The following is a 12,918-nucleotide window of genomic DNA, read 5'->3' as shown; positions in this document are numbered from 1 at the left end:
AATAAAATGTATCCAGCTCCTTTTCATTATTTTCTTATATAACACGTCGTTTGGTATCCGGCAGAGTATTATCAGATCAATTTAATTTTCCAATTAATTAATTCAAAAAGATTTTTCACTGCTGTATTAGATTTAAAAAAAAGAATCCAGAAAATTTTAAGCCATTTTTTATTTTATAGGATTTTACAAAATAATAGAAAAAATTTGATTCTTTTCAAAAGATGTATATATTACATTCATAAGTTTGGAAGGAATCAAAAAGTATTTAATACATTTTAGAGAAAAGTTTTTAAATTTTTAAATATTTCTAATCTATTTGAAACGTCTTAAATGCCCAATCATATTTCTAATTAACTCTAATTATTCTTAAAATTTTTTTAAATTATTCAAAATGTACGAGAATTGACTTATAATCTTCTAAATTTTCCCAGGAATTTTAAGACATTTTTTTTTATTTTCTTGAAACTTATCAAAATTATTTTAAAGCTTCTAAAATTTATTTTTAAAATCTTTAAGAATCTAAATTTCTAAACAATTTCTAAAGCTTAAAATTCTTTTTGAATTTCTTCAATTTTTCTAAATATTTCTCAAATTTATTTTAAAAATTAAATTATATTAATTATATTATAATAATATAATAAAAACTATATAAAATTTGCACACGAATCTTAAGAGAATCCTTTTTTAATCTTATCGGACCTTCTGAACCTTCTAATCTTTAAAAATTATTCAAATTTCAATTTTCTTCAAAACAAGTTTTTGCCCATAACTAAGTTTTTCTTATTTTTTTGAAAATGTAAGAAAGTTTAAAGATTATAATGTGATTTAGAAACATTACTGATAAAAATTTTATGTTAAAGTAAAATTATTTCGTTTAAAACTTTAAAATTTATAGAAAAATTTAAACGCTAAAATGGTTTAAATTATTTTAAATGTTATAATTATACAATTTATCTATAATCTACAATCTTTTTATTAGAAAACTCTTCATTTTTGAAAATTAATATTATTAAAAATTAGAGAGGTTTTAATGGTTTCATTTAAGATTTAAAATTCTATTCTATTCTATGTATTTTATTATATATCGTCGAATATTTCGGACTGTCTTAGTGTTTTTTGTTAGAAACTAAAATTTGTATTTAGAAAAAAAATAGATTAAAAAAAAAGATTTACAATTTTCAGCAATTTAAGGTTACGTGGGCATTTTATATCGGAAATTGACATTATGAAGAAATAATTACAATTCAAACAATATTAACAATCTTCTAATAATTTTTGATTATCTTACTGGCTGTCGTTAAAGTTGGTATTTTCAAAAATTAAATTATATTTTTTAAATAAGATTCACAACTTTTTAGAATCTTAGGTTATGTCGGTGCTGTACACCGCAAATCAGTATTTTTAGTAAAAAAACTTTGGATTTAAAAATAAGATTAAAAAATGTTGAAAAATGTAAGATTATGTTTACATTTAGCACCGGGAATAGGTAATTTCTCACAAAATCATGCGATTTAAAAAAAATCGAAATTTTTGGAACAATTTTAGGTTATGTAAATATTTTTGACCTTATCTTAATGATTTAAAAAAAATAGAATTACAATAAGATTTACAATATTAAATAACTTTGTTGTATGTTACTTTGGTGTTTTCAGTCTGAAATTGCTATTGTGATTCAAGCTGTTTAAGTTTTTGAATATATTTATACAATTTTTAAAATAATAGCGTATTTTAGCGCATTTTAGTAAACAGTTTGATGTTCTATATATTAAACAAAAACATTATATAATAATTATGAATTTAAGATATCAATTTTTAACAATTATTATAAAGAATGTTATCCCTTGGCCTTTTAGTCTTATTAAAATCATATCCAAGTCAAATTCAAAACTGCTTCACTTCGATATAAAACATTTGATTTCTTCTTCTGGAATACGCTTATTCCATCTTTAATACAGTTTTCTAACCTATAGAGTTTCTCAACCTACACAATGTCCCAAACTATACAGTGTCCCAACCTATAAAGTGTCCCAAACTACACAATGTCTCAAACTATAAGTGTCCCAACCCATACAGTGTCCCAACCCATACAGTGTCCCAACCTGTACAGTGTCTCAACTTATACAGTGTCCCAACCTACAAAGTGTCCCAATCCACACATTGTCTCCATCTTTACAGTGTCCCAACCTATACAGTGACTCAACCTATACAGTGTCCCAACCTATACAGTACTTCAACCTATACAGTGTCCCAACCTGTACAGTGTCCTAAACTATACCGTATCCCAACATATACAGTGTCACAACCTGTACAGTGTCCCAAACTATACATTGTCCTAACCTATACAGTGTCCCAACCTACTTATTGTCCCAAACTATACAGTCTTTCAACCTATACAGTGTCCTGACCTACACAATGTCCCAAACTATACAGTGTCCCAAACAATACAGTATCTCAACCTCTACAGTATACCAAACCTATCCAGTGTATCAGCCTATAAATTGTCTTAATCTACACATTGTCTCAATCTTCACAGTGTTCCAAACTATACAGTGTCTCAACCTGTACAGTGTCCCAACCTATACATTTTCTCAACCTCTACAGTATACCAAACCTATCCAGTGTATCAGCCTATAAATTGTCTTAATCTACACATTGTCTCAATCTTCACAGTGTCCCAACCTATACAGTGTCTCAACCTGTACAGTGTCCCAACCTATACAGTGTCTCAACCTATACAGTGTCCCAAACTATACAGTGTTCCAACCTATACAGTGTCCCAACCTACACAATCCACAACAATACAGTGTTATAAACTATACAGTGTCCCAACTTATACAATATACCAAACCTACCCAGTGTACTAACCTATAAAGTGTCCCAATCTACACATTTTTCTTAATCTTTACAGTGTCCTAACCTATACAGTGACTAAACTATTACAGTGTCCCAACCTATACAGTGTTTCAACCTATACAGTGTCCCAACCTACACAATGTCCGAACTATAAATTTTCCCAACCTATATAGTATACCTAATCTATCAAGTGTACCAACATATAAAGTGTCCCAATCTACACATTGTCTCAATCTTTACAGTGTCCCAACCTACACAATTTCCAAACTATACAGTGTCCCAAACCACACAATGTCCAAACTATACAGTGCCCAACCTATACAGTATACCAAACCTATCCAGTGTACCAACCTATAAAGTGTCCTAATCTATACAATGTCCCAAACTACACAATGTCCAAACTATACAGTGCCTCAACCTATACAGTGGCCTAATCTGTACAGTGTCTCGACCTATATAGTGTTCCAACCTATACAGTCTCCCAACATATACAGTGTCCCAACCTCTACAGTGCTCTAACCTATATAGTGTCCCAACCTACATAATGTCCCAAGCTATATAGTGGTCCATCATATAATGTGTCTCAACTTATATTGTTCCAACCGATACATTGTCTCAACCTACACAATGTCCGAATTTATACAGTGTCCCAACCTATACAGTGTCTTAACTTATAGTGTTCCAACCTATACAGTTTTCCAACCTATACATTGTCACAATTTACACAGTGTCCAAACTATACAGTGTCCCAACCTACATAATGCTTAATCTATACAGTGCCCAACCCATACAGTATACCAAACCTATTCAGTGTACCAACCTATAAAGTGCCCTAATCTACACATTCTCTCAATCTTTACAGTGTTCCAACCTATACAGTACCTCATCCTGTACAGTGCCTCAACTTGTACAGTGTCCCAACCTGTAAAGTGTCCCAACCTATACAGTGTTCCAACCTATACAGTGTCCCAACCTACACAATGTCCGAAACTATACAGTGTCCCAACCTATACAGTGTTTCAACTTAGACGGTGTTTTAACCTATACAGTGTTTCAGCCTATACGGTGTCCCTTCTTATAAAGTGCTCCAACCTATACAGTGTTCCAACCTATACAGTGTCCCAGCGTACATAGTGTCCCTACTTGTAAAGTCTCCCAGCGCACATAGTGTCCCTACATATAAAGTGTCCCAACATATACAGTGTCCTAACTGATATAGTTTCCACACCTATATAGTGTCCTAATTGATATAGTGTCCCAACATATACAGTGTCCTAACCTATACAGTGTTACAACCTAATCAGTGTTCTTACCTATACAGTGTCCCAACCTATGCAGTATTCAAACCCATACAGTCTCCCAAATTATAAAGTGTCCCAACCTACACCGTGTCCCAACCTATACAGTGTCTCAATCTACACAGTGCTTCAACATATACAGTGCACCAACCTACACGGTGTCCCAACCTATACAGTGTCCCAACGTATATAGTGTCCCAATCGATATAGTGTTCCACCCTATACAGTGTCCCAACCTGTACGACAGTCCCTAAATTTTTTTTTTGTTAATAGTATTATTAATTTTACTAATAAGAAAGATGAGGGACGATAAGTGGTTGGCCTTATTTCTGGTCGATCTTGCAATTATGACACCTATTTATCCTAGGTTATCGTCTATATATCTTCAAGCATTAGCTTTGAGTATCCTGCGACACATTTTACACGATAAATCATTGACGAAAGTGCATCGTCCCGAAAATTTAATAATTGAATTTATAGTTAGCTCTAAATTTATTTGTTAATTTGTTTTTAAGATTATATAAATATAATTGTATCAAAATTCTTGATAAAATCCGAAGAGATTTTTGAAGATTTGAAATATATCAAATCAAAATTGCAATAAAAAAAGTTCATTTTCAAAAAAGAAGTTGCATTCTAAACTGAAAAAGTTCAACCTTAAAAAATGTAATGGTTAATATTTTAATAATTTTATTATTTTAAGTCAGAAATGGTTAAATTCATCCAAAAAGCCTCATTTCTTACAAATGAGTTAGATCTTGAATTCAAAAATATTATTCTTTTACTAGAAAGATTGATTTTCTGCCAAAAAATACGATATTGTAAACAAAATAGTTATAATTTAATTAATGAGATTGATTTTAAAAATCTTATGTTTTGAGAGAAAATACATTTTTTGTTTAAGAATACAATTGTTTTTTGGAAAATTAATCTGTTTGAAATTCATCTTTTTAGAACAAAAATTGAACTCCTTGGTTAAAAGTTGAACGACTTTCTTGAAACTTTATTTTTTTAGTTAGAAATTTGTTATTTTGATCGAAGCGATCGTTTTTTTTTTTAGTTAAAAATAATTTGTTTGAAGTGAAAATTCAACTATTTCGTTCAAAATTTAACTGATCGGATTTAAAATAATATTTTTGTTGAAAATTAATATTTTTAGGTAGAATGTTCAAATTTTTTTATAAAAAAATTGACTTTAGCTTAATAATTTCATAATTTTTTATAAAACTTAACTATTTGAAACAAAATTAAACTGTTTCTTTGAAAATTTTTTTTTTATTTATTTGAAAACTGATTCTTCTCAACAAAAATGACATCACATCATTTTTGGTTCAATTTTTTTGATAGATAAAAGCTCAACTATTTAGTTCCAAATTTTTAGAAAACGAGAACAATATAAACTAAAAAATAATCAAATTAAATTAATTAGTATTTCTTGGTAGAGAATTATTTTTTTGGTTAATAAAAATGTAACTGTACGGTTAAGAATAAATCTTTTTAATGGAAGATTTAAATAGTTGGTTTAAAATTGGTCTTTGTTGGTTGTATTTATCTGTTTTGAATTTAAAATTAAAATCCTTTTTTTTTTGAAGTGCTCACTGAAACATTTTTTTTTGTGAAAATTCAACTGTTTTGTAGAAAATTGGTCTTTTATTTTGAAAATTCAAAAATTTAATAAAAATTTCAACTGTGTATTTAGTGTAATTCTTTTCATAATTCCCAAGCAGAGGCCTGCATTCTCTGCATTCTTCTTCAAATTTTATAAAAAAAATTAAAATTGTTTTATAATATTTTTTCAATGTTCCTTTAAAATTCATTTTTTTTTTAAATTAAAAATGATTTAAAATTAACTTAGAATCTCTTCACTAAAATTTGTAAAAGCTCAAAATATTTTTTTGTATGATTCAAATTTTTCCTACAATTTTTTAAAGTCCTGCAAAATATACAATTTTCCAGATTTGCTTTAAACACATATTGAATTCAGAAGTTCTGTTGAACCTATGCTCAAATTTGCATGGCTTTTTTTTTGAAAGCTCATAAAATTTCAAAAAAAGTTGTCAAATTTGAATTTCAATTTAACTTTTTAATTCTTTTTATAAATAAAGAAATATGAAGAAGAAAATTAAAATGTTTTCTATTTAACATTCCCGCTGCTCCTGAATAATAGGAAAATTGTTGTAATCATCGACGTTTCATATATTTACATTATATGATGATATTCCATCATGATACAATAAACAACAAAATTTTGTAAACAAATTATTTGTTGGAAATGTGTTTTCTATCATTTTCAATAATTTAACGTTCTTTTTAAAATTATATTGCAAGAAATTTGAATGGATACAATATTTTTATGAAAACCGTTTCTCTCAAGTCTATTATTCTTTACATTATAAACAAATTTAATAAACAAATGCATTATTCAGACATTTTTCGTCAGAAAAAGTCATTTTTTTCTGTGTCAGTTTTTTTTTTAATTAGGAACCTTATAATAATTTTAGAAGGTTCATAATTTGTTGATGTATTTTCTGATGTTATCAAACAAATTTAATAAACAAATGCATTATTCGAGCACTTATCGACGGAAAAATTCATTTTTTTTCAATTCCAGTCCTTTTAATTGGGTACTTCATGCTAATTTTAGCAACATCCATCACTTTTTGATAATTTTTTTTTGTCAACAAACTTAAGAAACAAATGCATTATTTGGACATCTGTTGATGAAAAATTCGTTTTTTTTATGTCAGTTCTTTTAATTGAGACCTGCATGTTAATTCAGCAACATTAATAATTTGTTCATGAATTTTATGATTTTTATTAACAAATTTAATAAAAAAAATGCATTATTTAGGCATTTGTCGACGGAAAAAATCGTCTGTTTAAATGTTAGTCCTTTTAATTGGGAACTTTACGATAATTTCAGTAATATTTATAATTAGTTGATTAATTTTATGTTTTTCTTTAACAAATTTAATTTAAAAATGAATTATTCGGGCATTTGTCGATGTAAACACTCTTTTTTTTAAGTCAGTTTTTTTAATTTCAGAAAAAATTCTTTTAAAAATATTTTTTCATATACATCAATTATTAACTGTATTGTGTAATCATTCCTTGTATTCAAAATCCTCTTGTGTTGGCTAACTGTGAGTACTGAATAAAAAAGAACATTTTTTTAATTAAAATGACTGACTTTTAAAAAAACACGAGTTTTTATGTCGACAGATGCCCGAATAATGCATTTTTAAATGAAATTTGTTTGAAAAAACATAAAACTATGCAACTTATTATGAATGTTACTGAAATTATTTTAAAGCTCCCAGTTAGAAGGACTGGCATTAGAAAAAAACTAGCTTTTTCGTCGTCAAATTCCCAAATAATGCATTTATTTATTAAATTTGTTTAAAAAAAATTTATCAGCAATTTATGAATTTTTCTGAATTTATCATGAATTTCCTAATGTTAAAAAATTTACATCGAAAAAAAGAATTTTTCTGACGACACAATGTTTTGTTTATTGCGCAGTAAACGTCAAATAGAAAAAATTGCTATTTTTTCGTCATATTCAGTTATTTATTAAAAAATTAAAAAACTAAATTAAAAATCAGGCCGGAATCGTATTTTGAACCAAAAAATGCACTTTTTTCCTACTGTGCGCTGTAGCGAGCAGACATGTTTTGTAAATAATCAAACTCTCTTTTTAAATTCAGTGTTGAGGGTTGTCTTCAAATAGCTTTGGACTGAACTCTGAGAGATCAAAACGTAAAGAGTCAGGGCCGCCTGAACTGTTTCCAATTGGATTGCATAATCTTGCGCAGTATACTCGACTGAGTACTCGCGCACCGCGTTCCCTTCCAAGACGGCAGTCGTAACCGCTCTCGCCCGACTCCCCTGCGAAACTGCCTGGGCCAACAGTTCTAGGAAGGCCGAGAATGGGGGGACTGCAAACGAAAGTTTGTAGCTCCGACTCCCTGATCACTGGGCCTTGCCTTGTCCTCCAGTGCGAATTAAAATAAAAAAGTTGTTGTGATTTTTTTTTAGCTTCAAAAATGTGTTTGGAATTGTGTCTTTAAAGGGATACGCGAAAACATGGAGAGTGGTGTAGCGGATGCGTTAAAAAATCTTAAAAAGTCTATCGACTCGTTCGATCGCATGAATAGAGCAAACAATATTATCATTTTCAACTTGAAGGATGACGAAGAAAGCAATAGGAACCTCTTCAAAACAATAACAGCAGTTTTACAGAAAGCTGCGTTTGAAATCCCTGAGGTAGATATAGCAAACATATTTTGAAATCTTCGAAAATGAAAATCAATCTTTTTTAAATAAAACTTAAATCAGTATAGATTTTTTCAGACATTTTGTTGATGGTGTGAGTAATCCTTTTTTCATGTTAAGAACGAATTTAGTTTCTATTATTTCAAAACTATTAAAAAATTAAAAATTTCTTTTAATCAGGAATGTTGAGAAAAATTCATAAATAAATTTTGTCATGAAATAAAATTACATTTAGGAAATTTTTATTTGATAAAAAATGATGGAAAAAAGTATAATCTTATTTTGTAAACCTTATTTTTTACCTAAAATACATTTATTATTTGAAAAAATTTATTCAATTACTTTAAATGTACGACAATCTTGTTTTTAATTTTCTCTAATTTTTAAATTTTTATTGTAACATTTTAGAATTCTTCGGGTTTTGTTAAGATATTTAGAAAAAAAGGAATTATTTAAATTAAAATATATGTCACGAGAAATTTGTGAGTTCAAAATGGCGATGATTAAAATAAAAAGAGATAAAATTCTATAATTGATATCTCCGTAATTGATTTTTTTAATTTTGAACCGTTGAAATTATAGAGTTCGAAAATTACACGTTGAATGCTACATTCAGAGTTTTCCCCTATTTTGAGTTATAACCATTTAATTAAAATTAAAAGGTTTGAATTTTTAACAGTATAATCAAAAAATGCTTTATTTTTAAACGATTTCAATTTTATTAAAATAATTGAAATTTTGAAAGGATTTTAGTGTAATTTTAGTGTAACGCTTCGAAATATACATTTTTTACTTTAATTAAAAAAAAATTCCATTTAAAATTAGCTCATTTCGGACTTTTTCTTAGATTAATTTTAGTTTGAAGGTTTCTAATTGAAAGTTTGTCGATTTAAACGGTGAAAATAAATTTAGGAAAAATTTTCTAATCAATTTTAATACTAAATTATCTTTTTTTGAATGTAACAACAATTTGAAATTATGAAATTCCAGGAGCTTCATTCAACAAAAACAAAAACTAAATTAGGTCTTTAATTTCAAAATTTAAAAGTTTGTATTATTCAATTCGGAACTTTCTTCATTGAGAAATAACATCACTTCAATTTAATTTATATTCAAATAATCTAATTTTAAACATTCTAGCCTAAAAATATTTTATTTTGAAAATTTTCATGTTTAAAATTTTGATATGAAATTATTCAGTTTCGTGATACTGCGATACAAAATTAAATTTTTTAATTATGAACGCTCTGAATTAGAAAATTGGAACAATTTCAACTTATTTCTATTGGAAAATTCAAAATTTTAAACTTATATTCTGAAATATTTACAAATTTTGAGAGCTTCTGAAAAAAAATTTAGTCTAAAAAATTATTAATGTTGGACGCTTCTATTCAGCAATAAAACATTTTCAATTTTTTTCATTTTGATCGAAATATTGTCCTATTTAAAAAAATTTACCTGATCTTAAACTTTTTCATTTGGAACTAAATAAAATTTGAAATTAAAGAAAATATATATATATTTTTTTTTCTTTAATTCCAAATGCCTTCGATTCCAAATAATCAATTACTAATCATTACTCAGAAAACTTTTAAAACTTATTATTTAAAGGTTTGTTTAATTAGAGATTTTTTATTGTTTATATTTTTATTCTTAGGAAAGAAATGTGGATGCGCATTTTGCGCACGTATATTTACTGCTACTTCATTTAATAAACAAGTTACCGTATTATTGTTTAATTAATTAATAAAATTTATATTTTACTGGTTTTGTTATTCCTTTTATAAAGTTAGCAAAATCTAAAAAAAATTGATCTTATTTTTTATTTTTTTAATTATCGTTGCGCACAGTAAATCAATTCCGATAGCAAGATGTGAGATTTGCTTTATTATCAATCTGTTGTATAGCCTATCAACAATTATAACCCGCAGTTTCGATTAGCAACATTCGCAAAGTGGAGTTGCGGTAATTACAATGTGGTTTACAATAGCGAGATAACTGCAATTATTTCCACTCAGGATTGAGGACTCCATCCCAAAGAATATTATTAAATATTTCCACGGTTTTGATATTGTTTATTAAATTGCGTTACATTTGCAGTCTTAAAAATAAAAGTTCTACTTTATAGAAAAGAATTTTTTCTGAATTCTGAAATATATTTAAAAATAATTAAGAATTGTAGTATCTACATTCTTAGTCATTTTTTATAAACTATAAATTCTCATCTCTTAAATTTTCAAGAATAATATAGTATTGTAGTATCTAATTTATGAGTGATTTGTTATAAAATATAAATTCTCATTTCTTCAATCATTAAAAAAAATAAGTTTATGAAAATTATTTTCTAAAATTGTAAAAAGAATAATTCTCTTTCCGCGGTACGCGCAAGGCTCTCTTCGCTCGTCAGTTTGTGTGAGCCTATGGGAGAGTGCATATTTAAAATGGCTTATAATTTCTTTTCAAGAATAATATAGTATTGTAGTATCTAATTCATTAGATATTTTTTACAAAATATAAATTTGCATTTCTTAACTTATTTTATAAAAAATATTGTCTAAATATTCTAAATAAACAATTCCACTTGCGCGGCACGCGCATGGCTCGCTTCGCTCGTAATTTTGTGTGAGCCTATGAGATAATGCATTTTGAAAATTACTCTTAATTCCCTTTCAAAAATAATATAGTATTGTAGTATCTAATTTATGAGTGATTTGTTATAAAATATAAATTCTCATTTCTTCAATCATTAGAAAAAATAAGTTTATCAAAATTATTTTCTAAATTTGTGAAAAGAATAATTCTCTTTCCGCATTCGCGCAAGGCTCGCTTCGCTCGTAAGTTTGTGTGAGCCTATGGGAGAGTGCATAATTAAAATGACTTTTAATTTCTTTACAAGAATAATATAGTATTGTAGTCTCTAATTTTTGAGTGATTTCTTATAAAATAAAATTCTCATTTCTTAAATGATTAGAAAAAATAAGTTTAAGAAAATTATTTTCTAAATTTGTGAAAAAAATAATTCTCTTTCCACGCGACGTGCAAGGATCGCTTCGCTCGTAAATTTGTGTGAGCCTATTGTAGAGTGCATATTTAAAATGACTCTCAATTTTTTTTCAAGAATAATATAGTATTGTGGTATCTAAAGCATTAGATATTTTTGATTAAATATAAATTTGCATTTCTTAAATTATTTTATAAAAAATATTGTCTAAATATTCTAAAAAAACAATTCCACTTGCGCGGTACGCGCATGGCTCGATTCGCTCGTAATTTTGTGTGAGCCTATGAGATAATGCATTTTGAAAATTACTCTTAATTCCCTTTCAAAAATAATATAGTATTGTAGTATCTAGTTTATGAGTGATTTGTTATAAAATATAAATTCTCATTTCTTCAATCATTAGAAAAAATAAGTTTATGAAAATTATTTTCCAAATTTGTGCAAAGAATAATTCTCTTTCCGCGATACGCACAAGGCTCGCTTCGCTCGTAAGTTTGTGTGAGCCTATGGAAGAGCGCATATTTAAAGTGACTTTTAATTTCTTTAAAAGAATAATATAGTATTGTGGTATCTAATGCATTAGATATTTTTGATTAAATATAAATTTGCATTTCTTAAATTATTTTATAAAAAATATTGTCTAAATATTCTAAAAAAACAATTCCACTTGCGCGGTACGCGCATGGCTCGCGTCGCTTGTAATTTTGTGTGAGCCTATGAGATAATGCATTTTGAAAATTACTCTTAATTCCCTTTCAAAAATAATATAGTATTGTAGTATCTAATTTTTGAGTGATTTCTTATAAAATAAAATTCTCATTTCTTAAATGATTAGAAAAAATAAGTTTAAGAGAATTATTTTCTAAATTTGTGAAAAAAATAATTCTCTTTCCGCGCTACGCGCAAGGATCGCTTCGCTCGTAAATTTGTGTGAGCCTATTGGAGAGTGCATATTTAAAATGACTCTCAATTTTTTTTTAAAGAATAAAATAGTATTGTGGTATTTCATGCGTTAGATATTTTTGATTAAATATAAATTTGCATTTCTTAAATTATTTTATAAAAAATATTGTCTAAATATTCTAAAAAACAATTCCACTTGCGCGGTACGCGCATGGCTCGCTTCGCTTGTAATTTTGTGTGAGCCTATGAGATAATGCATTTTGAAAATTACTCTTAATTTCCTTTCAAAAATAATATAGTATTGTAGTATCTAATTTATGAGTGATTTGTTATAAAATATAAATTCTCATTTCTTCAATCATTAGAAAAAATAAGTTTATGAAAATTATTTTCTACATTTGTGAAAAGAATAATTCTCTTTCCGCGATACGCACAAGGCTCGCTTCGCTCGTAAGTTTGTGTGAGCCTATGGAACAGTGCATATTTAAAGTGACTTTTAATTTCTTTAAAAGACTAGTATAGTATTGTAGTATCTAATTTATGAGTAATTTGTTATAAAACAAAATTCTCATTTCTTAGATTATCAGA

At 27.4% G+C, this 12,918-nt stretch overlaps 1 protein-coding gene across 3 annotated transcripts in view; it reads left to right on the top strand.

Moving 5' to 3' along the window:
- The window catches only part of LOC117171463 (calmodulin-like), a 458,393-nt gene that overhangs the window by 38,559 nt on the left and 406,916 nt on the right, over positions 1–12,918 (top strand). The window contains exon 1 of one of the 3 annotated variants that reach the window (XM_033358806.1): positions 8,046–8,417. The exons of 1 other annotated variant lie outside the window; for it this stretch is intronic. In XM_033358806.1, the coding sequence (XP_033214697.1) occupies positions 8,238–8,417 (180 nt within the window). In that variant the 5' untranslated portion in view covers positions 8,046–8,237. Of the gene's footprint in view, positions 1–8,045; positions 8,418–12,918 lie in introns of those variants that run through there. One more of the 3 variants, XM_033358804.1, reaches the window with a different exon arrangement.

Source organism: Belonocnema kinseyi, chromosome 4 (genome assembly GCF_010883055.1).
Source record: "Belonocnema kinseyi isolate 2016_QV_RU_SX_M_011 chromosome 4, B_treatae_v1, whole genome shotgun sequence".
In the NCBI taxonomy this organism is placed as follows: Eukaryota; Metazoa; Arthropoda; class Insecta; order Hymenoptera; family Cynipidae; genus Belonocnema; species Belonocnema kinseyi.
The sequence above is the reverse complement of the archived record's forward strand: the minus strand, read 5'-3'. Positions and strand labels throughout refer to the sequence as shown.